We start from the raw sequence: 25,664 nt of genomic DNA on the forward strand, positions 1-25,664 counted from the left end.
TAGAACCAGGTTAAGCCTCCATTCAGGGGGAGGAGCTCTAATGGGCGGAAAAGCTCTGAAGAGACCTTTCAAAAATTGCTCGACCAAACGGTTAGAGCAGAGAGATGGGCCGCCAGTAGAGCGTCGAGATTGCGGTCAGATGCAGCTTAACAGACGCGAACATGAGTCCGGACTTAGCTAGTGAAAGAAGTTCAGGGAGAACCTTCTCCGGAGAACAGTGCAGGGGCTGTGTATTATTATCACGGCACCAAGAACAGAAACGTTTCTATTTCAGAGAATAGGTTTCTAGAGTAGAAAAAGCTCTTGATTTTGCAAGTATATCCCTACAGTCTTGCGGTAATTTAAGCTCCTTGAATTCAGTGAGCTCAGAAGCCAGGCATGAAGCTTCAGAGAGGCAAGATGCGGGTGAAGAATCTGGCCCTTGCTCATTGTCAATAGAGTTGGAGACACGGGGAGGCGAAATGGGTTGCATTCGGAGTGTAGGAGAAGCTCTCTGAACCAGTGCTGTTGCTGCCATCGTGGGGCAATGAGAATCATTCGGCACGGTTCTAGCTTTAGTTTTCTTAGAAGCCTCGGGGGCAACCAAAAGGGGGGAATAGTGTAGGCGAAAATCCCAGTCCATCTCATCAACAAGGCGTTTCCCCAAGAGCCCTTCTCTGGGTCCCAACTGGCATAGAATCGGCATTTCCGATTTGTTTTGGAGGCAAAGAGATCCAAGTTGGGTCTGCCCCACATCTGAAAAATGTGTTCCACGACTGACTGATTCAGTTCCCATTCGTAGCAAGAATTTGATGTTCTGCTCAAAGTGTCCACCTGAGTGTTGTTTACTCCTGGCAGATGCTCCACCTTTATAGTAATGCGATGAGAAAGGAGCCACTTCCATATGTTTTGCGTGTCCTGAGATAGGACGTGAGAGCGAGTCCCCCCTTGCTTGTTTAGGTAATGCATGCAAGTGGTGTTGTCGGTTTTTATGAGAACTGATGACCCCTGAAGTCTTGGGTGAAAAGACTGTACAGCCAGAAAAATTGCTCAAAGCTCCAGGAAGTTGATGTGCATTCTTGACAATGCTTTGGAGCATTTCCCTCTTATGCAGAGATTTTGGAGGTGCGCACCCCATCCTTCATGAGACGCGTCTGTAGTCAAGATGCTGCTGCTCTTTCCCCCTCCAGGAGAATTTCTCTTGCCTCCTGTTTCTTATCCTCTGATAAAAACTCAAGGTATGGAGCAATGTCTGACCACATTTGGCGGTCATACCTCCCTAGGATTGCCATTGAGCGGCACGAACGGAAGCACCTGCCATGGTGGTAAACCTCTTCCCTATATATTGAGCCTCCTACCATCCTTGTCAGGAGGCGCAGTGATCGGTACCGATGGATTTCTGGACCTGTGCTGAGCAGCCTGAGAGATGACAGTCAGGCCTAGGATGACCGGACAGGCAAGCAGGGGCATCATCCGGGGCCTTATATTTCTTATCAATCCTGGGAAGAATTGCCGGTACAGAGAGAGGGTTCCTCATAATCTTGACGCCCGTATCCCAAATAAGGTAGATTATGGGAATGGCGCAGCCAGATTTCCTGCTTTGATCTTAAAAATCATAGAGAAAGCAGTCGAACTGCTTAACAGGCATAGGTAGCTGAAATGGTGTCGTTGCTCTCTCCATGATTGCATGAAAACCTCCGATGTCCTCTGGAGGGGAATCAATTGCCTGAGGAACTGGCGATGAGGATGTAGGGATTACATAATCCTTCCATTCAACCACGGTTGTTGGCGATTTAGGGAGTTCGCCCTCTTCAGCGACCGCATTCTCGTCATCATCTTGTGCCCCTTCGTCTTGTGGTATAGGTACAATATTCTGAGACCCAGCAGTTGGAACAGATGAACCTGAAGTATGCAAAATAGATGGAGGAGAAGGCTGTGTTTGAACGGGGTCAGCCGCAGTTGGGAAACTAGTATGGTGATCTTGCAGCATAGCTGCCAAGTCTTGTACTAAAGTCAAGGCCATCTGCACCACAGGTTCCTGATTAGGCAATAAAACTTGAGGCCTTTGTACTGTTTGATAAGGCTCATAATACTCTTCTTCCTCATCATCATCATCCTCTTTGTATTCGCCATGAAGATGAGAGGCGTTGCGTGCAGGACTGAACAGCCAATCATCCTCGGACTCTTCCAAAATATGTCTTGGAGGTAAGGGAGAAATGTATGAAAAGCCGTGGTAGTAGCCCCTCGTAGACGGGAGTGTAGACGCTAATTTAGATGATAAAATAGGAGTTACTTGTAGTGAAGTAGGCTTTTTCCGCATGATCATTGACGAGATGACCATGGAATGAGACCTAGGGACAGCTGAAGCTCCCATTACAGATGTTAGTGTCGACGTTGATGTCGTCAAAGGAAGCCCTGTCGTCGACTTTGTCGAAGTGGAAGTCCTCATCGACGGTGGAAGCGTTGACGAGAGTGGGACCGTTGTCAACGGTGGGAGCGTCAACGAGAATGGGACCGTCGACGATGGTGCTGTCGACAAGAGGGACGTCGACTGAGGCGAGACTGTGATTGTAGACGGTGTCGTCGGCGGAGGCGATTTAGTCTGCGTCGTCGACGGTACATATCTTACCGGTTCTTCCGTCGACGGAGATAGCGTCGACGAACTCTGAGGTGGCTTCTTTGTCGACGGGGTCTTTTTTGACGACGACGAGGATCTGACAGACTGAGTCCTGGACTGTTTCAATGCCATTTTAAGTGGCGTTTTTGTTGTTTCCACAGTTTTTCCTTCGGAAGAGAAAGAAAGTCTCTCTTTTTTAGAGGCAGACTGGCCAGCCTCATGGTGAGACGTTTTGGATGTTTTGCCAGCTTTCAGGTGGATCTTCAGATCTATCTCTCTTCTTAGACGCTGGGAGGCTCTCACTATCATCCTCTTCAGACACCACCTCAGATCTCACTTTCAATTTCTCCACCCAGATCAATAACCTGTCTTCTCTATCCTTTAAGGTCTTCGAAGAAAAAGTTGTACAAATCCTGCAGTCCTTGACCTTATGAGAAGGATACAAACAGTATATACACTCCTAGTGGGGATCCTCAAAATGTAATCTCTTTTTCCCACAGGAACCACAAGGCAAGAATAATCCTTTCTTTGAAGATTCAGACACCCTGTACTCACAGTATTCAGCAAACTTTGAGAAAAACTGAGCAGAGCTCAGGGAGACTCCCTGTCACACGACGTGCGGTAGAAAATCTGAGGGACTTGCCTCTATGTGGAGTGTTCTAGAGGGTGCTGGAGCCTGATTGGCTGTGTTCCAAATTTGGTTCTTTTTTACAAAAGGACAAGGATAGGCTAGTGTAGTGACTTTATTGTCCATTTTAGCCCATTGTATGATATTTTATTATTATTATATATATATTTTATTTGTACCGTGAGACTCCCACCTCGACAGCGGGGATGATTCAAGCATGTGAATCTATGAAAGATACCCCAATACTGGATAATTGAGAATACTCCCTTTGAATGGGGTTGCTTAACAGCAGGAGTATGCCTTGAGAGACTGCTTTTCTAAAGTCATTCCTGCGGCTGCAGAAGGCTGCTCACTCGATTCTTTAAATAGTGGTCTTCTGCAGCTGAAAAGGACCCCATTGATGAGTTTATTTCTTAATCTTTAATTCCAGACAGGTGTGTGCACATTTTTCCAATGAAATGCCTTTAAAATGCACATGACGAAGTCAGTCTGTGTACCAAACTAAGATGAGTCTTAGAAAGGACGCTCTAGCATCTTTTTGATGTGCATGTGCTGTGAAGCAGGTATATCTGAGACAAGGTGAATGCCTGATGCAGATAGGATGTTGGATGTCAGCAGTGGCAAGGCAAGTCATATTCTGAGACACACCATCTTTTGCTCTTTTTTTGCGGCTGGTAACAGCCACAGCGCTGTATTCCTTTTTTGGTGTAGCTACCACCAGAGAATCAGCCAGTATCATCCCTCATAGTAACTTTGGATCCGAATCACTTTATTTTTTCTCCAACCTCCTCTTCACTGGACACACAGATAAATTATTTGCAAGACTGATCCCCTTCAGCTCCAATCATTGTTCGTGCTGAGGCTCTGTCTAAATTATTTCATGAATAGAAGACACTTTTTTCAGAAAAAAAATTAAAAACACGGCCAAAGAGGTCAAATGAAAAACAGAAAAAACAAAAAACATTTGTTGTTTTCAGCCAAAAATGTCTTTGCAGAACGTAGAATTTTGTCTAGGGCATTCCTTACAGATCATAAAACAGACAGACTGTCACTTTGCTGGGCAAGTTGGGATAGTACAGCATCCAACATTGCTAAAGAAGCGGGCCAGTTTTTCACCATGTGTATTCTTTTTACTAGAGGACATCATTTCTGCTTTTAGTTAATTAGTTCACTCTTTTTCAGAGCGGTGTTTCAGTCTAAAATACTGTATGAGGAAAAGTGGCTATAAAAAAGAAGACAAGAATGTTGCCTATTTTAGCATGTTTTCTATTTAGTGGAAAAACTAGAAAAGTTTAAAATAAATCTTGAAAATGTGTGTTCCAGCACCTCAGCATATACAGATCTACTCTACCTTTGATGATCATCAGAGGAAGTTCTGTGGCAAACAAGGAAACGTTACTTGTAATCATAACCCTGCAACATGGGTATCTTCACTGAATTCATAAATATAGAATATTCCTGCGTTCCCTCAGAAAACTGAACTTCAAAAATCTTCATATATAAGAGCATACTTTCATATGTGAGAGGTAATAAGCTGTAATTTCTAAAATGCAGGCATCACCTCCTTGGCCTTTACAGGCTAATTTATTGCCAAAGTTTTACTTTTCAAGTCAAAAATACATAAGACTATTACATTACAACACTATACCATGAATTCAAACATACAGACTACACTATCAGCAGCTAATGAAAGTATATTCTGAGAAAGTGGCTCTGTATATACTGTTCCTTAATAGGTAAAGGGTGTACAGAGTCCACAGTCCCCCAGGGTTTGACAGAGGTTAAAGTTAGGTATGACCTTACTCTCTAAAGTGGTAGCTTGGTCGAGCAGTAAGGCAGTACCAGAGGACAGTGTAAAGCATTTGTTGTACACACACAGTCAGCAAATGGTTTCACACACTCAATAACTGAACTCTAGGCCAATGGTTTATATATAAAAAAATATATGCTTGTTTTATTTTAGAACCAACACTTGGAGTTAAAATATACTTTCTCAACAGCAGATGTTTCATATAAATACTTTTGCAATATGCAATAGACTTTAGTAAACAGTTACAAGTGGTTGCAGTAGGCAACTCTATTTTTAAACACAACAATACATTGAGCTCAATGGTAAATTCAAGTTATTTGCAACAGATTACTTTTTAGATTACTACTGGAATTCCAGGACTGGATCCTAGATTCAGTCCTGGGTCAGTTCTCAGAATCAAGTGATGAAAGTCGACTTAAGTACTGTAATGATTTTTACTAATATTTAGCTATTTTAAAAGTTGACACTTAGACAATATTTCAGAGAAAACAGTCAATGATTCCCTATGGAAGAAAATGCAGGTTCAGTATGTTCTCGTTACTTTTGTAATCCAGTACTGGGTGCCTAGACTCAGTACTGGGACCTTTATCCAAAACAGGTAAGCAATTACGTTTTCAGATATTATACGGTTTTTGAAGAATATTTAAAAATTGCAGAAATCGACACTTAGAAGAAATTTCACAGAAAAACAGTCAATGGTTTCCTATGGAAGAAAATGGAGTTAAGGGTAAGTACAGTTGTAGAGATTTTTCAGGGCACTAAGATCCAGCACTGGGAGCTCACCTAAGAACAGGTGAGTAAATTCGTTTTTGTCACTCGGCTGATTTTTGGTGAACATTTGAAGAATTGAAAAGTCCACACTTAGAAGAAATTTCAGGAAAAAGCCAGTCAATGTTACCCTAAGAGGAAAATAGAGTTTGCGGTTTAGGGTGAAGTACTCGACTGGCAGAGTTGAGGTTCTGGGCACAGACTCAGGGGTCTCCCAGGGTCAGATAGGTACAGTTGGTTCACCCTCAGCGGCTCTAGGGCGGCCGGGTGCAGAGAGAGTTAGGCCCAATGTTATCCTATGAGGGATAGGGGGGCCTTGTTTGGTGGCTGCTGACTGGCAAGCCACGCGGCTGTGGGAGCTGGGCTCCTGGTCACTTACTCAGGGCAAGTGGGGAAGTAGGAAGGAGTAGAGTTTTCACTGCCAGGGCCACTCGGGCGGCTGGGTGCAGAGTGCTTTTGAGCCTTCGGGCGCTCAATGGATTTCAATGGGAAATCTCCGGTTAGGAAAAAGACTGCAAGCTCGGGGACGAGGACTCTTCAGGTGCCACCACCACTTCGAGAGGTAAGTTGGGTAGTTGGAGAATAGGTAGGTACCCCGGGATTGGGCACAGGGGGCCGTGGGGCGCCGCGTGCAGGGGTGCCTTTAGGTGTCGGGAAATCTTACCCTCTGTTGATCGCGGTTGGGGGGGCACCTGGTTCTGAGGCTGCAGGCTTCTTCAGGAGTGTCGAGGGAGGTCCTTGGGTGCCGGACTCGGGGTCACAGTCGCCGTGGGGTCGTCCTCAGGGTCTTTGTTCACTCCGGCACTGGCCAGGCTTGGCTGGTGAAGAGTGTGCTGGGTTCGCGGTTCCGGGCTGCTGCCAGGGGTTAGAGACAGGTTTCGAGTAGAGCCTCTACTCATGGGAGTCCCAGGGGCTTAAGCCAAAAGGTAGCCAGGTCCTCCGGGGTTGGTGAGGTTGCTAGCCACAAGAGATGCCGGGCTGGAGCAGGAGCAGGTTCGAGGGTCGATAGGCCGGTAGGGCTGGGGCCAAAGCAGTTGGTGTCTTCCTCTTCAGCAGCTGCAGGACAGGTCTTCTTTCTTCTTGCTCTTCGTAGTTTGGAATCTGGGGAAGGAAGGTTCAGGGTGCCCCTAAATACTAGATTTAGGGGCGTTACAGGTAGGTGAAGGGCAGGGACCAAGGGGTCCCTGTCCTGGTGTGGTTACACCCTCTATCCTGCCTCTCTCCTGTGGGAGGGAGGCAGTAGCCTAATCTTGATTGGGTAGGGCTCCCCATCTTCAAGATGGCGAGAGCCCGGAGATGTGCTTCACCTCCCCTCCCCCACCTGAGGGGTGGGGTTGGCAGGCTGGCACATCCCCTGTCCTTATTTGGGATTTCCGGGCCAAAGCTTCCCGCCAGAGTGGGGGGTTGCAGGGGCCTGGGGAAGCTCACAGAGGCGGCATGCCTTTGAAGCTTCCCCCTGCCCATCCTGGGGGAGGAGATTTAGCACCTCGCCCAGGATGTGTATTGTTGCAGGACCAGGAGAGCAGGGGCTCGCCTACCCAGGGGTCCAGCAACATGTCTGCTGGGTGGCAGCCTAGGCAGCCTCAGAGCAGACGTGGATTTGTAGGTTAGGTTCGAGGGGGTACCTCTAAGATGCCCTCTGGAGTGCTGGGTACATTAAATCCCACACTGGCATCAGTGTGGGTTTAATGTGCTGAGAAGTTCGATACCAAACTTCCCAGTCTTTAGTGTTGCCATTATGGTGCTGTGGAGCTCGTGTTTGAAGAGCTCCCAGCACCATGTACTCTTTAAATGGCAGCACTGCACTTACAGGGCTCAGGAATGGACCTGGGCACTGTAGGGGCACAGGGCTCTTGCTCCTGTGCCCACACCATTGGCATAAGGCACCCAGCTAGAGGGGTGACTGATGTATGCCATGGCAGTGTATGTGATGGGCATGGCACACAGGGATGTGTGCCATGTCGACTTTTTTTTTGTCTTGCACCCAAACACTCAGCCTGCAAAGGCAGTGTGAGTGTGTAAGGGTACAGGGCCTCTAAGAGTGGCACAAGGAGTGCTGCAGCTCTTAGAGGCCTTCCTGGGTCACAAAGCCCTGGGTACTTAGGGTACCATTTACCAGGGGCTGACATGTGGCCAAGGTTTGCCAATTTGGGTTTTGGTTTGTTTTAGGGAAGGAACATAGGCCCTGGGCACCTGATTGGCAGGAGTCCAGGGCACACTCAGTCAAAGTACATTCAGCAATTCAGTAAAAAGTGGGGGCATACCATGCAAGAAAGATGGCACTTTCTCACATATATAAAGGTAAAAAAGGCAGCCTGATGAGCTAAATGACTACAAAAGGAAAAATGAAGTGCTTTGTAATGGCAGTTGAGTCTCAGCCTCAGTTCCTTTCGAGGAGACATGCTGAATTTGCTGACAGTATTAGAAAATGTATTCAGCATTTAGAATAAGAGATTAGTGAAGAGAGTGGGTCTGCATCGGACTTCAATGAAGATACCTATGATGCAGGAATAGTTTTATAAGTGAGAACAATTTATTTCTCTATTGTAGGATCTTCAATCGTAGAAATAGATAAAAGAGAATGCAAGCTCATTTTGAAGGCAATACAAATGTGAAAGCTTGTCAGTAACAAACCAGACTTCATTTAAATATTTCTTAGAGAATGCTCAACTACTACATGTGCTCTAGAATCTTGTTCTTGGTGTTTAGTGAGAAAATTGACAGATTTTCACAGATATATATATATATTCAATACAGGCTTTCTTTTAGCCAAGCGGCAGAAGTTGCTTTTCCTCATGTGCAATGTGTGTTAGGTTAGTCAGTTGACATTATAGGGAAATACAGGAAACTATCCCCTGTCGAAACACTTGATTAGATTTATTTTTAGTTGGGGAATGGCCGAGCCGGTGACCAAGATGGCCGCCTGACTCCGAGCCGCCGGCCACGCAATCTACCACCCGTCACTTCACTGCCTCTTTAAAGGAGCACCTAGCATTGAAGAGGTGTCACAGGAGTGTGGCCGAAAACTTGAGCCACTAACTGACCCTATATCGGTCCAGAAACGACGACACTGTGGCCTGCGATCCCCTGGGCCTAACACGGCCCTCGGAGGCCCCTGGACAATAGGGGTCCCAAGTGAGCCTGAGGCAGGGCCTCGGGTGCGCGGGACTGCGGAAAATGCGGCCCTACGCTTCTGTGAGTGCCTGTGTGAGTCATCTGCTGCTGGAGCGGAGTAGCCAGTGCTGCTGCGCACTGTACCGATGCACTCGGAAATGGGCTGTGGCGATGAACTAAAGTGAATAGATGGGGCGGGGGAGACACCGGAGACAGAGAGGACTGGGAGACGGACCAGCACACAACGCCACTACCAGGCCCCAATACCATGCTGCGGTTTGCACCAAGTCCTCCCCCTGCAGAAGTGTTCGGCATCTGCAGTAATTAAATATCAGCACGCACAGCTGGATGCACTAGGGGTAAACTGCTGAGCCTGTCCCACGGCAGCCATCTGTGGAATATGATGCACTTCCCACCCTATGGCTGCCATATTTACAGCGTAAAACGGGCCCACACAGATACACCAAGACGGCCCACATTGCCCACTTGTGCTGCCTCCGAGTCTGAAGCACCGAATCTTCATCATTGGCCTAGACTCCGGGGCCTACAGAGGTGTATATTCTTGCGCCGCCACTGCTGCCAGTGGCCGAATTTCATGATGGGGCGTACAACCCCAAGCAGCGCAAACTATCCTTTGATGCCACAATGACCCCCCCCAGGCGAGGCGAGACAAAGGGACGTCCGAGTGCCGATGCCACCGCACCCGACGGCACAGCCGCCATCATGGTGGAGCTGTGCGCTGGATTCAAAGCCATTGACACGTGCCTGGCTGCACTCACTACCCGTCTAGCTGATATACGTGGAAGTCTTGAGCAACGCGGAACCCGCATTGGAGACTTGGAACAGAGGGTATCGAACCAGGAGGACTCGCAACCTTCTACTAGCAAGAGACTTGAAAGCTGAGCGCTTACTTAAAACAATGGCTTCCAAAGCAGAAGATTGAGGCATGCTTGCGCCGCACTAACATTTGTATTCCTGGTATGGCCGAGTCCACGAACACTGGCCCAATGGCCAAATTTGTCTAGACAGTCCTGACGGACATCTTCGATGGAGAGGCTTTTTACGAAACGTTTGCAGTAGAGAGAGCACACAACACTGGGACCACACCCGTCGCCGGGGGCACCTCTAAGATTAATAATAGCGAGACTCCTCAACTACCAGGACCGGGACGCGGGGCTTCGACTTGCCCAACAGGGATCAATCACAAACCAAGGCACTGAGCTGGTGCTATTCCCAGACATTACACGGATGGTGCAAGAGGTGCACCAAAAGTACGTGGACATCAAACGAACATTGCAAAAGGCAAGCGTGAGCTATGCCATGCTTTATCCGGCACGACTACGCATCCAAATAAATTGAAATGCGCACATTTGAGTCACCAGAATACGCCACTAAATTCTGGAATCAATACCAAAACAGGAAGAATTCCAGAGTACAGTGAGAAGAAGGGGAGACAGGATCATAATAATGGCTGACAACCTTATCAGCATTATTCAATTTGTGCCCTGTCCCTTTATTTGTTTGATTTACATGCCAGGACCGAGCTAGACTGGGCCGATTGGACATTGATGGACGTCTGTGATTTCCTAAATGCAATATATACCTGCGGCAACTACGTGTGCAAGGCGGTACAGAACACTCGCATTCATCTAAACTTTAAAGGGTGACCTCCTGGGAGTCTTGCCTAGCCCCCAAGGAAGTTTTCTTCCTATCTGTTTGACTATAAGTTTCCTTTTTAGGGATTATGACAGGATTCACCGGGTGCTGGTTCATTCGTATCCAATGTGGGAAGGGGGATTTGGGGGGGATTGTTTCTTTAGAGACTGTTGGTTTACACGAGTTAAGATACAGAGCAAAGATTTCAAGGCTGAATGATTATATGCATATCACACATTCTCATAACACTGCATGTTATAACATGCCACTTATATGTCCCCGCTAAGCGCGAAACAAGAGGGATTGCGACAAATGCTTATCCTGTAAAGGATGCCAAGTCTTGACATATATGACAAGCCATGCCATCCAGGTGGCTTTCTTGCAAGAGACACACTATGCACCTCTCCCCTCACACTGATTTGCAACCGCTTGGGATGCCAATCGCTTCTTCGCCAACTATAGCACATATTCATGGGGCGTATGCATACTAGTTGATAAAACACTCCCGCGTGCAGGAAGTGGTGGCGGACGAGGATGGTAGATATCTCCTAGTCATGGGTATACTGGGAAATGACCCGCTTCTACTGATTAATGTATATGCCTCAAATGTGGACTCTACGGAGTATTTTACCAAAATCGCTGCACACATTGCACACTTCGACATTGACAATATACTAATGGGTGAAGACTTTAACCTAACCTTATATCTCGCAATAGATACAACTGGTTCAGGACATCACCAAACCACATGCTGTACAAGCGCTCGCCTCACTGTTACATTCCTCTCTCCTTAAAGACTCGTGGAGAGTTCAGCACCCCACAGGGTGAGATTACTCATTTTATTCGGCCCCACATGGCCCATGGTCGAGAATAGACCACTGGTATCTCACCCCCGACTCCTGCTAGCAGTCCTTGCCATCGAATATTTGCAGCGCACAATATAAGATCACTCACCTGTCCTCCTAACGCTGGAGATTCCCAGTGTAGCATGTCCCCATTCGACTTGGAGATTACCGGCTGAGGCATTGTTGGATTCGGTTTTCCATAGCGAGGTTGGGGAGGCTATTCGGCAATGTTTCCAATTAAACGTAGGTACAATGGAACAGCAGTCCACCCTGTGGGAAGCATTTAAGGGCTATATTAGAGGGGTGTGTATAGCCAAACAGGCGGGAGTATTGCAGTCCTTACTCAGGGAGCTTGAGACAGTGGAGGGGAAGCTCAGGAACATAGATTCTGCAGCGTGGACTATTGATGCCGGACAGACTATTGACCCCACCCCTCCCCTTTCGCTACATGACCGAGCGACACTGGAGTTCAATGAATTAGCGGCATGCAAGGTGCACTACCTGGGCAAGTATGCTAGAGCATGGGCATACGGCGAAGGAGAACGGTCTGGTAGGACATTCACCAGATTACTTCGCCCCTATCACCAATCATATATAACACAGCTAGATTCGGAGGACAGGACAACGCTGCTGAAGGGGGATGTGACCACTACGGCGTTCTTAGCCTATTATACTAAACTTTACACTACACGCGACCCCCCACTTGGAGAGACCCTTATGGATTACCTGGAAGAGGAGGCCATGGTCTGGATATACAATGGGCAGCGCCAATTCATGGTTGCCCCCATAGATGAGGACAAAATTAAGCAAGCGATTGATGTCCTTGCCAGTAGCCAAGCCCCTGGCTCGGAAGGCCTAACGGGCACATTTTATAAAACATACAAGACCATATTGGCTCCTCGACTTCTACAGGTGCAGAGGCCTTGCGGGAGGGCTCTCCCACCCACACCCCACTATGCGAGAAGCTATAACCACGCTCCTGTTTAAACCATTAAAAGCGGCTCAAAGCTGCACATCGTATAGGCCACTATCGTTACTCAAGCAAGATGACAAAATCTTAATAAAAATGTTGGCCACCCGCCTCTTTACTACTCAAAAAAATCACATGACCCTTTCAAACGGGATTAGTCCCTAACCGGTCCACCACAGTTAACTTGCGCGCACACTTTGTGGTCCTCAACCAACTGGATTCCCCCCCCCCCCGCCCCTCACAGCTGCAGCAATTTTATTAGATGCCACAAAAGGCGTTCGGCTCTCTAGAATGGCTCGTTTTATATGCGGTCTTGCACAAGATAGGAATCCCAGTTGGGTTTTCCAGTCTAATTTGGCCCCTATACGCAAATCCAGTAGCTCGCCTTAAAATAAATTGCGAAAAATGTTCCCAATTCAGTCTCACGCGGGGCACCAGGCAGGGCTCCCTACTCTCACCCATTCTGTTCATACTTGCTATGGACCCCTGGCGCGAAATATCCAGGAGAGACATCTAGTGAGGTTTGAAATTCCCCCAGGCCACTCGTGGCCTTGTTTTATGCGGACGATATGATGCTATTTGTGAGGGAACCAAACGTTAACTTATCCACACTGCTGCGAGAGGTAGTGCAGTTCAGAGTATACTCTGGACTAACTATTAACTGGAGCAAATCAAAATTCTTCCCGTCGACTCCAGCCACCATCCAGGTCGATATAGTATTTCCACTGCGCAGGTGCACCGACCCTCCCAAATATTTGGGTATCTTTTTACATTGTAGTGCCCCAGTGGTGATTCGGCTCAATTACGGGCCGGCGATTGATAACCTCACAACACACATTGAGAGATAGATCAAACTTCCACTCTCTATCGCTGGCAGAATCGCCATCATTAAAATGGTGGTGCTTTCACACTTTTTATCTCTCTTTTTAAATATCCCCTATCACCCTCCCTACAAAGTTTTTTTGACACATTACGTGCACTGCTCACCTGACTTATATGGGCAGCCAAGCATTGGGTGGAACACACAAGTACTACCGTATCAACGTGTGGGGTTTGGGGGTCACAGATTTTATTTATACTTTTTGATAGCCCAAACACATTTTACATACTATTGGAAACATATGGATGCCTGACTGAAAACAGAATGCTCCCAGATCCACCCAAACTCACTCTCAGTCATACTGCCACAGGGGTTACCTAGAAACCCAGCCGAAATCCACACTTTGCCTACTACGTGCTGGGCATTGTCCAAGCTACAGAGATACTTACACGCAGAGTTTCTGTACTCTCCGCATATACTGCTGGCTAATAACCCTTAGCTGCCCCCTACAACTGAAACACTCACTAAACACACTTTGGCTCATTATGGCCTGCGAACTGTGGGCGACTTTCACAAACTTGCAGCTACTCACTGTGGAAGACCCAACCTTAAATAGGTATGCATCATATATGGCCAAATTTCTCCTGCGCAGGGTGTGCTGCTCCATGAATGGGGGACTCCCTACCGCGGCGGGGGAGCCGGTGGATTTCCCACTGCTTACATTGACCATCACAGCACCAGATGGGGCGCATCTAGTGTCATGACTTTACCACACATCTTTAAGTCTTCGTCCAGTGGCCGGATCAAAAGCGCAGAAGGCCTGGGAAAAGGATTTAGGATTTCCCCTGACAGACCAGATATAGTTATATTGCTGCAAACAAACATGATGTGTCAAATACCCATCGCCATAAATGACGACACTAAATATTTACACCGAGCATACATCACACCATATCTACTGGCCAAATTGGATCCCAGAATACCACACACATGTGCCAGACACGCTATGGATCAAGCAGGCTTTTCACGCTTGGAACTGTGGACCCATACTGACATACTTTCGGCTTCTGTCCTTGATGATAGAACATACAATACAGACTGCACGACTAATGGCCTTGCTAGGTAACAATTCGTGATTCGAACAGGTTCGTGATGGAACAGTGCGCAGCCCTCATATTTCACCAAGGACTTATGGCCGTACTAGGGGACTATATACATAAATGCAATTATTCCATATTGATGGCTACAGACAAGAAATATAATTCTGTGAACAGTTGCTATAACTATTTCTTATCTTGAAGAGGAGCTCTGTGTCTTTGTTGTTTGGTTTATCTTTTGCTTTGTTTAACAATCTCTTAGATGTTAGAGACTTCATATCTCGCTGGATGATAAAAATTGTAACTTTGTATTCCAAGAAAATCTCAATAAACAAAAGTTAAAAAAATATATAAATAAATATTTATTTTTAATTCTGTCCAAGTAAAAATGTAAGACTTTTTTACATCTAAGGGATGAAGGGTTATTTTTGCTGGAGTGGAAGGAATATTAAAGGCAATTGGTAATGATTTAGTGTAATTCATATGAAAATCAGACAACTTTCAGAAGGAAGGGTATGACTTTATGAAAAAACATTTAAGGTTCCACTGCAAGGAAAGCTTGAAGCCCATCGACTGATGTAATGGCTACTAGAAAGGTTAAGTTCTATGTCTCATTGTTATACCTATGCCTCATATATAGGCTCGGAAGGAAGATTCATCAATTCTGACAGTACCGGGCCAAGCTCCAATGAAGGGGAAGCATGCTATTTACAAGGATCTCTTTCTTAAACCCTCTAGAAAGTTTTATGACTGTACATCAAGGATGATCATCAAGAAGGAGTTTTCTGTACTGCTTAATCATCAACAAGTGTACCTTTACTGGAGCAAATTATACATTTGACTGCACTAGATAAACTCAGGGAACAATCACATTTTATTTGCAGGGAGCAGATGGTGATCATGTTAACGCCATAAACAGAATGTCTTCTATTTTAAGACATAGGATGACCTTTCATACAATCCTGCATTAAATTAAACTGTGTGCGAGACGACATCAGTGAGCTGTGCTCCAAGATGGAAATACTACTGCTGCATTAAGAATCAGAATTCTCATCCTCCACGCATTCATTGACACATTCCCAGACACCTGGAAACACGCCACTGTTACGCCCTGGTCAAGAAATCAGCCAAGCCCTCCAACCAAAGACCAATCTCCCTCCTACCGTACCCAGCCAAGGTCTTAAAGAATCAGACACCTCACCAATCACCTCAGTAAAGGATCAGCTCCGCAACCCCACGCCGCCTGGACTCAGCCTCAACCAAAGTACAGAAAAACCACTCACTACCGCCACAGATGACATGCGCATGATCCTTGACAGCAAAGACACTGCAGTCCCCATTCTACTGGACCTCTCTGCAGAATTTGAAACCCAATCACCACCAGGCGTGGTCATGAGACTGGCATCTAAGGACCTGCTCTACACTAGATCTGTTCTTTCTTGACAGATAGAACTCAAACTGTCAACCGGACACTTTACTCCACAGAAGCCTGCAAGCTCATCTGTGGAGTGCCTCAGGGTTCATCGCTCAGCTCCACCCTCTTCAATGTATACATGATCCCTCCAACCAAAGGCATCTGTGCACACAATATCAACATACTCTCCTATGCAGACTATACACAACTCCCTCTCCCTCTGGGACAAGGCCCCCAACATAAGAAATACATTCACAGCCTGCATGCCAAGGTTCGACAATATTTATGTTCTTGAATGTCAAAATGGCTGTTCAGGAGGCTCTGCGAGGTTGTGCCCATGTCAACAAAACATTAAAAATTACAATGTTCAGCACGTCATGCTAATACCTAGCCAGCCGAAGAATTGTCCTGCAAGGAAAAATCACATCTCTTCACTGATCCCTAGCAAGCAACCAATTTATAAAAAAGATATGAATTAGTCACGAGGGGCAAAATTAGAAGTTAAGCGGTCACACGACCTAATTGAGCACGATATCTAAGTGGGGGACACTGCGTCATCACTGGACATATGGAATATCGACGTTCGCATATTACAATGTTAAGCTACAATAAGGCAGATACATACTTTGTCCCTCACTTGGGTGATTGATGACAAATTCATTGTTACTATATGTAAAAAGAAGCTCACTGGTCAAATATCTGTACTTAAATGTTGCAGGGTGGCTCTCCTCCAGAAGAATCTTCAGTATTGATTTTGAAATAACTTTAACAAGCACTAGAGGCACTATGAAAATAATCCCTAAAAATGGAAGACTGGCAAAATGAGAAGACTGGAGTAACAGGAATGGAGAACTCTAACGCTGCAAATAAAAACACCAGCCTAGTTAGTTAAGGAACCGGAGAAAGCGAGAACAATGGAGGGAAACAATAGTGGGAAATGACATTGCACAGATCGGACATCCAGAGGAGCAGGTGGCATTGCTGGAAGCAAAAGAAAACAATATCAGGTCGAGCGGTTGAGGTGCTTTGACTATAGGAATTATATGTTGTGAGCGCAAGCAGAGTGGGACTGCACCGGCGCGCTTCTAGCATGGCTTGCCGATCTAGCGTGGCAGGGGTCGGTAATACTAGAGCTTCAGAGAGAAAATTATGACATCTTGTTATGCCAAACCGATATTAACCTTGCATTCCATAGCTACTACACTAATCTATATATCAGCAAGGTGGCCTGCACTGCAGAGGACACTGAAGCCTTTTTGGAGCAGATAGCCTTGCCGGTTGTGACCCTGGAGAAAGCGTATGCTCTGGAAGGAGATATCACACTCTCAGAGATTAGAGTTGCCATAAAATCCATGGCTAGAAATAAGACCCCTGGCACTAATGAGCTGCTGGTGGAATTTTACTCCACTTATGTGTAGGAGCTCGGTTCCCGATTAGTGGAATTGCATACAGCAGCAGGGGTGCTCCCAGTGACCACACAGGAAGACCAGACTGTGCCCCTACTTAAGCCCGAAAAAACCTGCTTACGATAAGACGGCCTACAAGTCGTCGTCAATGCTAAACCTAGACTATAAGATCCTAAGTAGAGTTCTGGCCACCAGCCTTTTGCCTCACATGCACACACTCATACACCGGTAGTACAGCTCTTAACATCAGGAGATTGCATAGGGTGTTGGAAATTGACACATACGACAGAGGAGTCCATGATTTTTGCGGTCGACTTAGAAGGTTTTCAACAGTCTAGAATAGCCCTATCTTTATAGTATAATGCAATGATTAGGCCTGAGCCCGAGATTTGTTGCGTGGAACCCCGCCTGTTATATACTAACTCTTGAGACGTGGTGCGGTCAGGTAGTAGGATATCGGAGAGCTACCAAGTAGGGCGTGGCACCAGGAAGGTGTGCCTGCTGTCTCCCTTACTATTTGCCCTGGCTATGTAACCATTAGCTTGTCATGCCAGGGTCGGAACTGCGCATCAGGGCATAGGAGTACTAGGAGAGACCCACCATATTGTGCTTTACATGGATGAAATCTTGCTCTCTCTGGGATGTGAGGGGTACTTCAGAGAAACAAAAGGGTTGCTGACACATTTCGGGAGGATATTGAGCTTACAAGTTAATTGGCAAAAGTCCTGTCTGTTTCCAACGTAAGCGAACCGGGATAGTCCGGTGGGATTGAGGGGTGTGACTTGGGAATCCCGGTGTCTGCAGTACCTAGGGGTTGAGACTTCTCATGACCTTGCAGATCTCCTAGAGGGTAATGTGGGGAAGGCTGTCCATGGAGTTAGATCAAGCGCGGAGTTCTGGTTCACACTTGCCCTATCTATGGCAGGGAGGTTGCCTTTGAAATGATAGCCCTGCCCCGATTGCTGTATTTCTTTGTGGTCCTATCGGTGTGGATCTCACTGAGCTTTTTCCAAGACCTCAACTTGCTATCCATGGACTATATTTGGGGGATGGGCCGCAAAGAGTGGCATTATCTATAATGAAATGACAGACAGAAGAGGGGGGGCTTGACCCTTTCGGACTTCGAGACTTTCTACTTGGCGGCGCATTGTCAGACATTAAGTGATAGCTCTAGGTATATATTTCAACGTATCAGCTCTACTTTATACTGGAAAGAATTGATCCCCAGTGCAAAGAATGAAAAACAAGGGGGAAAATTTCCAAAAGTGGGAAACAAAAGGAGTCTCCACACGGTCTTCAATAACTATGAAATGTACTTGTTTTAAAGTATTGTTTAAAAAGTGGCCATTTTTAGGTCTCAGCCTGGCAAAAGCAGCACATGAGCTGCTCTGCCATGCAGAGGCTTTTTGGAATCAATAAGATTCCAGCGTGCACGCGGGTAGACAAAATAGACAGAAGATGTGCACGCGGGGATTGGATGCTTTACTGGCGGCGTGATACACTGGAGACTTTTTTCCCGCCGCCAGTAAAGGCAGTCTCCGCGTGCACATCTTCTGTCCCTCCCATGACGGGGCACGCTTGTGGTGTATCCCTGTCCCTCTGCTCCCCGAAAAATCCTGAATGTCCTGTGCAGAAAAGCTCTAACCCTATGTACCCCGAAATAGTGTGCTGGTTAAAAAAAGACTCCCTGTGTTCAGAAGGCCAACATCTGACCAGGGGAGCCTTAAACAGGGTCACATATGCGAAGTGCCTGGGTGCGGTCTTCAGGGCGCTTTTGATGCTTTGCACCCCACAAGGTTTTCAGAAAACCTCATGCACCGTCTTGTTTGGAAACAGCACGGAATGTCTGCAGCAAAACTTTGACGTGCACGACAACAAAAGTGCGCAGTTTTTCTCTAAGCCTCTTGCAAAGATGTCGAAAATGAAATTTTGACGTGAAAAAAAAAAAATCACTTGTTTTTGCAAAGCGCTGATGTGAAAATAGGAGCAGGACGTGTCTCTTGTGCGAGGTGCTCAGAGGCGCTCTTCCCCCTGGAGAAGTTCCTACAGAGACTGCCGGCTGCAGAGCCTGGGCTGTCTTTCTTAACTACACTGGCCCTGGCTGGCTGCCAGCCCTCGGAGCTCCGATGCAATCCGAGCTGCGTGTAACACCCCCCTCTCTGGATGCCTGCAGTAACCAGGGCAATATCAGTGCACATTCAAACAAGTAGGGGCTGGGGCACCTCCCCGCCCACTCTTACCCCACCACCTTCAGCATCAGCCTGCCTGGGTCCTAGGGCTCTAGCAGACAGGGCAATCGTCGCCGCCCGAGTCCGTTTAAAGCACCATCCTTCAGAGTGGAGTATCGGGTGTTGCAACCAAGGGTTTGGGGTGGTCAGTGGGTTGGTGTGCAGACGAGCCTGCGTGTAAATAGAAGCTCGCACTAGTCTGGCACCACTGTGCAGCGAGACTAGGGACGTGTGTGGTAGAGCACAGGAGTCATGAAGTTTCCAGTAGCTAAGCTTTCTACAAGAGTGCAAGGGGGCTTGCACCACATAAGCTTTCGACCAGAGAGTGCAAGCAAGCTTGTAGCAGCCAAGTTTTCAATCAGCGATTGAAAGCAAAATGAAACTTGTAACAGCCAACCAGAGTGCAAGGAATATGAAGCTTGCAACAGCCAAGCTTTCAACCAGCGAGTGCAAGCAAAAGGACGCTTGCAGCAGCCATGCTTTTAACCAGAGTGCAATGGAAATTAAACTTGCAGCAGCCAAACTTTCAACCAGAGTGCAAGCAAAATTAAATGTGCCGCAGCCAATCTTTCAACCAGCGCTTGCAAGCAAAAGGAAGCTTGCAATAGCAACGTGTTCGCATATAGAGTGCAGGAGAAGGGGAGCTCGCAGTTGCCAATATTCCATAAGAAGCGTGCAAGGTAGGAGCGCGCACTATACGCTTCAGGCGTGACGCGGAAGGCAGGGTACAGATACAGAGACTCGCAAGAAACGAGCATTGAAAATGCAATAGGTCTCGCCTTTGATTAAGTTAAAGCCATTTGCTTTGCTAATGGTATTGTATAGCAAAGCAAATTGCTTTAACTTAATAAAAAGGAGAGACCTACTGCATTTTTAATGCTTGTTACTTTTTTTTTTAGAGAAATGTGGTCAGATGTCTTAAATCAAGGACAGCGTTGGTCTTTGGATGGCCCAACTTGTAAATTAGAAAGTAGCAGGAATGTATTTCCTTCCCACATTCATGAGAGTACCTTTATGGGTACATCTGTCAAAATCTCGACTTCTTCCACTTGTTTTGCCTTTACACAAGCATTTTCATTTCAGGTTTCTCTCCATTAGGGAGTGTTTTGGGATAAAAGATATCCACAGAGCTATCTTATGGCTTTTGAATATTACTTAAGATCCCACAATGGAGAAAAGTTAGTGCTATTCCGTTTTTACAAGCACCTCAATGAATGTCGAAAAGGTGGACAATTATTGTCCACTAATTTAACAATAACTGAACAAAAGATACAATTTCCTCAATTTATTCGGTTTGATGAGTCTGAAGTCATCAATGTTCACTTGAATGGCATATGACAAAAGGAATAAAGCTATGCTGGTTAAGGTAGCAATGAGAAATTTTATATCTGAACCAATAGAGATGGTGCATCCGAGCAGTGTATTCCCCATGTAACGATAAACTGGAGGATAACCCAATAAACGTTGAATAGAATTGAAAATAGGCAAGATTACGTTAAGCAAGCTATGAAAATGCTTCTCACTAAGCAAGTTTGAACAGAGTAGGGCAAAGAAAATATAAGTTACGTGCACCACAACTATTAAACATTTTTTTTTTTTTTTTTTATTTATTTATTTATTTAGAGTTTTATATAGTAGGAACTAGACCAGAGACAACGGGTATCAGAGCGCTTTACATGAGCACCAGTTTTGTTACAGATGGACACATTCATTTTTTTGGTAGGCACGGGGAGATTAAGTGATTTGCCCAGAATCACAGGATGTTGATCATCGTTGCAGAGACTCAAACCCGGTTCCCCTGCTTTGAGGTAGACCGCTCAAGCCGACCTCAAAGCATCCTCAACATCCTCTCCCCATTATTTATTTATTATAAACATTATTGATCAGCAACTTAGTATGCCCATAAAATGGCATTAACACCTAAATCATCTGAACCTTTCAGTAACTTGAAGAAGCCACATCTTAGACACTGAGAAAAACAGTTGGTATAGCGTGTTCAAAACAAGACTTGCACAAAGTAAAAATAATTTTGAAATCTTGGACTTGAGACAAACACATAGTGACTATGAGCTGTACTTAACTTGACACGCAAGTAGTTCACTTTACTCAATCAGACTGCACTATAAGTAAATTAACATTTAATTTGAATAAGATTAACTCCAAACATCAGTGACCTACTTTGAAATTACAATTTGACTGTGTGTACACAAGAACCACCACACCCATCTGCCTTCTTACCTGATAACGTTTAGGACAAATCCTATGGTGTTTTGATGTTCACCCTCTCTTACCCGGTACAAACAAAAGTTTATGCAAAAAACCATTTTTTTAATTAAATTACAAATTTATTCTCCACTACAGTTTATCAGATTTTTTCTCTGTTACTTCTGAGCATTCCCACTAGTCTTATCACAGACTAATGTTAAGACTACTGAACATTCCTGGTCTCTTTAAATACACAATATTCTGACGAGACATTTATTCCTTCTGCTGCTAGACTTGCCAAACATCACTTACCGTAATTGGCGACTCAGCTGTTGGAGTATAATTTAACCGAGGAGGAGTCATGAAAAAGCGGGCAGGCCGTTGTTTTTGCCCAAAAGCAGAGATAGGCATTGTTTCATGAGGTTCATTGCTCTGTAGGAAAACAACCAATATAATAACTGATCAAGAGAAGGCTAAACTTTTATTTAAAAAATAAAATCACAAAAAAAAAAAAAAAAACAGTAAAGCAATTTTTACAGTTTAAGTTATTACACAACAGGCAACTTGGGATGATGGGTGATCGCTGGTAACAAAAAAATTCAAAACCCTAAGCGAATATTTGAATGAGTCATTGGTTAGGTCTAGAGATGTTCTGACGTATCAGTGACTGTTGCTAGATGGAGGAGTTGATCCACAGTATTCCTGATGAACCTCCTGAATGCAATCTCCTCACTCTGATTATCTTTAAGCCATACCAGACTATGCTAATCACACTGATGCATTACTGTTGTGACGAGCATGAGTGCAGCAAATCTGCACACTAAGGAGAAATGGGAAAAGGAGTTGGGTCGTGAAATAACAGATGTACAGTGAGCAAATGTCAGCAAATAAAAGATGCCTCAACCAATGGCAAGTTCAGAATAATACAGTAGAAATAGATCCACAGAGTGTACTATACTCCAATCAGCATGGTGCAATATGGCCTAGCTGGTGAGCCAAGTGCTGATATTTTAAATCTGGCATGGGTTGAGAAAACGTCTCTGGTTTGGTTTGTTTCAGCACCCATTTCAGGGGGCCATGGGGCAAGTAGGTGTTACTGGGCCCAACCGTGGGGGCTGAGACATTTTACTCCTGATGTCCCGGGGCCCGCCTTACTATGCTTACTGAGTAAATGGGCCAAGTATCCCTTCTACACTCATAGTTATGTGGTCCGAGCAGTCAAAGGTTCCCCCGGGAGGGGGTGTGAAGCCTACAGGATAGTGAAAATGGGCTCACAATTAAAAGTGTGTGCAGCAGCAGCAATAAATCATTATCCAGTCAAATACACACTTATGAAAAAAAGAGAAGTCGTTTATTTCTACCACCTATCACACATAGGAAAAATATGACATTCACAAACAATCACACAATTCCCCCTGAGGTAATGGCTAGTGTTTCTGTGGCGATTCCCTGACCCACTCTTTTCTCACATTAGCAATAGTGGTTATTCCCCATTCGCTATGGTTAACATCTAATCTAGGGTATGCCCCACTAAGTTCAAGTCTCAAGAGTCCCCTTTGACATTAAGTTAAAGTCAACAGAGTTCCACCGCAGCAGTGCTACTAGATGAAAGTGGCCCCTCCTGGCATACGGGGTTCGGCAGCTCGGCAATACGCAAATTCTCTGACCCAATCGGCGTAGCACATATACGGCTCAAGTTACGGTGGTCGCTTACTTTGTCCAGCACACGAGCAATGACCCAATCGGTGCAGCAGGAGTTTACTCGTGCAGGAAGTCCACTTCACAGGGCTCCCCACTGGATCTTCCTGCCTCCAACACTCCTCTTTCTCACAGGGCACACTGGTCTAGGCAAGCAGGCAGGCGCTGGTGCTCCAAGGCAGGTGGTCTTGGACTCCCTGGGTCATGTTTCATCACCCAGCAGGGAAACTAGCAGGTCTTGCCCCTCCCCAGTCCTCGTCACAGACAGAAGTCTTGAGAATTTCGCCTCCTCACAAAGCCTGTCTGGCTGCTTAGCGGATTGCAATTTTTTTTTGGCCCACCATGTATTGTACCATCCACAGGCACACAATACTCCCAGAGCATGTATACAGCATACACACACGGCACAGTACTGTATTCCCTAGGACTGTACCACTCATAGCCAGCATTTGCATTTAACATGCATGCACTGCTGGTACTGTACCTTTTAAGTATTGTATCACTCATAGGTACAAAAAAATACAGCATATGTATTTAACAGGTACGCACTGCACCCTTCGTATATTGTGCCACTCACAGGTACAAATTCACCCAGCCGATGAATTTATTCTGCACGCACTGCACAACACTACATCCTTCGGGTACTGTACCACTCCTAGCCACACATACATCCAGCACATGCATTCACCATGCACACACTGCTCAGTACTGAATTATACATGTATTGTATCCCTCCTAAGCAGATACACCACTTCTGCGCTGTGCAGCACTTCACACCAAACCGATGAAGGCCACTGGTGAGGTAAGCACGCAGCAGCCGACCATTAACAATGACTGAGCTTGTAGGCCTCACTCCAGCGACAAAGGGTAAAAAGGACATGTTCACTCCCACTGATGACTGCATGGTATGTTGCCACCACGCCACTCATGCTGCTTAACTCCTGGTGAAGGCGGCAGACTTCCACCACTATGAAGGTAGCACTTTGGGTGCCCCTCCCAGTCCAACAAAACTGCAATCAGTGAGGCAGGCAAGTGCTTAATTTGAGCTAGTGGTATCCGGTGCTCGGCACTGGCACCCAATTGTCAAAACAGACGCTTATGACAGTCTGCCACATTGTGGTGCTGTTTGCCTAATTTACAAATGAGCACAACACAAGTTGTTTATTATTACAATATACACCAACAAAATGACAAATGCATGTGACCCAAGCTATTCCTATAGCTTAGGGGCATGGAATAGTCTGTATTGTCACACTGTAGGAGAGTGATGGTTAGTAATTGTGCTGGTACTGTCATTGACTGCAATGTCAGAGGCATTGGGTGGTGCAAGCTGCAGTGGCCTTCTGACGAGGACACTTTTTTTTACAAATTAAGCACTGGAGACAGGCCTATGTCATGGTGCACACGCATGATTGGTGTTTGCCTCTGGCAACAAAAATCAACATTATGGATCCAGACATCAGCACAGTTGGACACTCAGGGTAGGGGTGCACGTCTATTACCATGTAGAGGACTGTTCCTGGTGAATGAAATTTCTCCAACTCTGAACAGTCCTAAAGGATTCTGGATACGGGACATGGCATTTCTCATTATCATTGTTTACAAACCAATCCAAGAATGTGGTTTCGCAATGATGAAACAAGAAAGCAACTGTTTTCCTGATCCAGCTACCATTAGCAAATAAAGTTCTGCTCAAGTAATTTGCTCATAATCATACATTGCTGTGATGTTTGCACTACATGTCTGCAGTCCCTTTAAGTCCATGTTGTCTGTGGAAGAACATTAACACAGTAATGTATAGCCTGTCGAGCTCTGCTGATTGATATATCACTTGTGTTTCTCTCATGAGACCAGTTCAACAACCTGTTCTTCCCAGCCTCTTGCCCAGTGCACAAACTCAAAATACATTTCTCCCTACGTTGCTCACTCTCAGCGTGTATAATGAGATCATTGGTATGCATGACATTAAGTCCAGTGGCCACACCTTCCCGTAAGTAACTGCTAATGTTAACACTACTTCTCTGGCCATGGCAGTAAATCCCTGAACCCTGTGGTCTGCCAGTGATATCCTTCAGACTATGGCATCAATCTTCACTTTCAAGAAGAAAAATGCAGTCACAGGTTGGATTTTGTCATGTTTACTGTAAAGCCTATTTCAGAAAAGCTTATGACAAGTTTGGATAGCCATTTCAGATAAGCACAGACATGTTGTCTCACTGGCTAAGTATGAATTCCTTACCTGTAAGATTTGCAACTAGTGAACGCAAGTGGCATTGATCTGAGACCAAAGGTAGGATTGCGTAGTGCCAGAGTCCTTTGCAACTACAAATTAATGCTTAGTAAGACAGCTGTGATGTGCATATTTTGATCCTCCATGCTGAGAACCAAGTTTCTGTGAGTCTTAACATT

The 25,664-nt window shown here is 45.7% G+C and overlaps 1 protein-coding gene across 2 annotated transcripts in view; it reads right to left on the reverse strand.

Annotated features, from left to right (window-relative positions):
- The window catches only part of LIN9 (lin-9 DREAM MuvB core complex component), a 490,456-nt gene that overhangs the window by 157,126 nt on the left and 307,666 nt on the right, over positions 1-25,664 (reverse strand). For both annotated transcript variants that reach the window (XM_085610417.1, XM_085610416.1), the window contains one exon: positions 21,870-21,989. In XM_085610417.1, coding sequence (XP_085466543.1) covers positions 21,870-21,989 — 120 coding nt within the window. The remainder of the gene's footprint in view (positions 1-21,869; positions 21,990-25,664) is intronic.

This window comes from Triturus cristatus, chromosome 6 (assembly GCF_964204655.1).
Source record: "Triturus cristatus chromosome 6, aTriCri1.1, whole genome shotgun sequence".
NCBI lineage: Eukaryota > Metazoa > Chordata > Amphibia > Caudata > Salamandridae > Triturus > Triturus cristatus.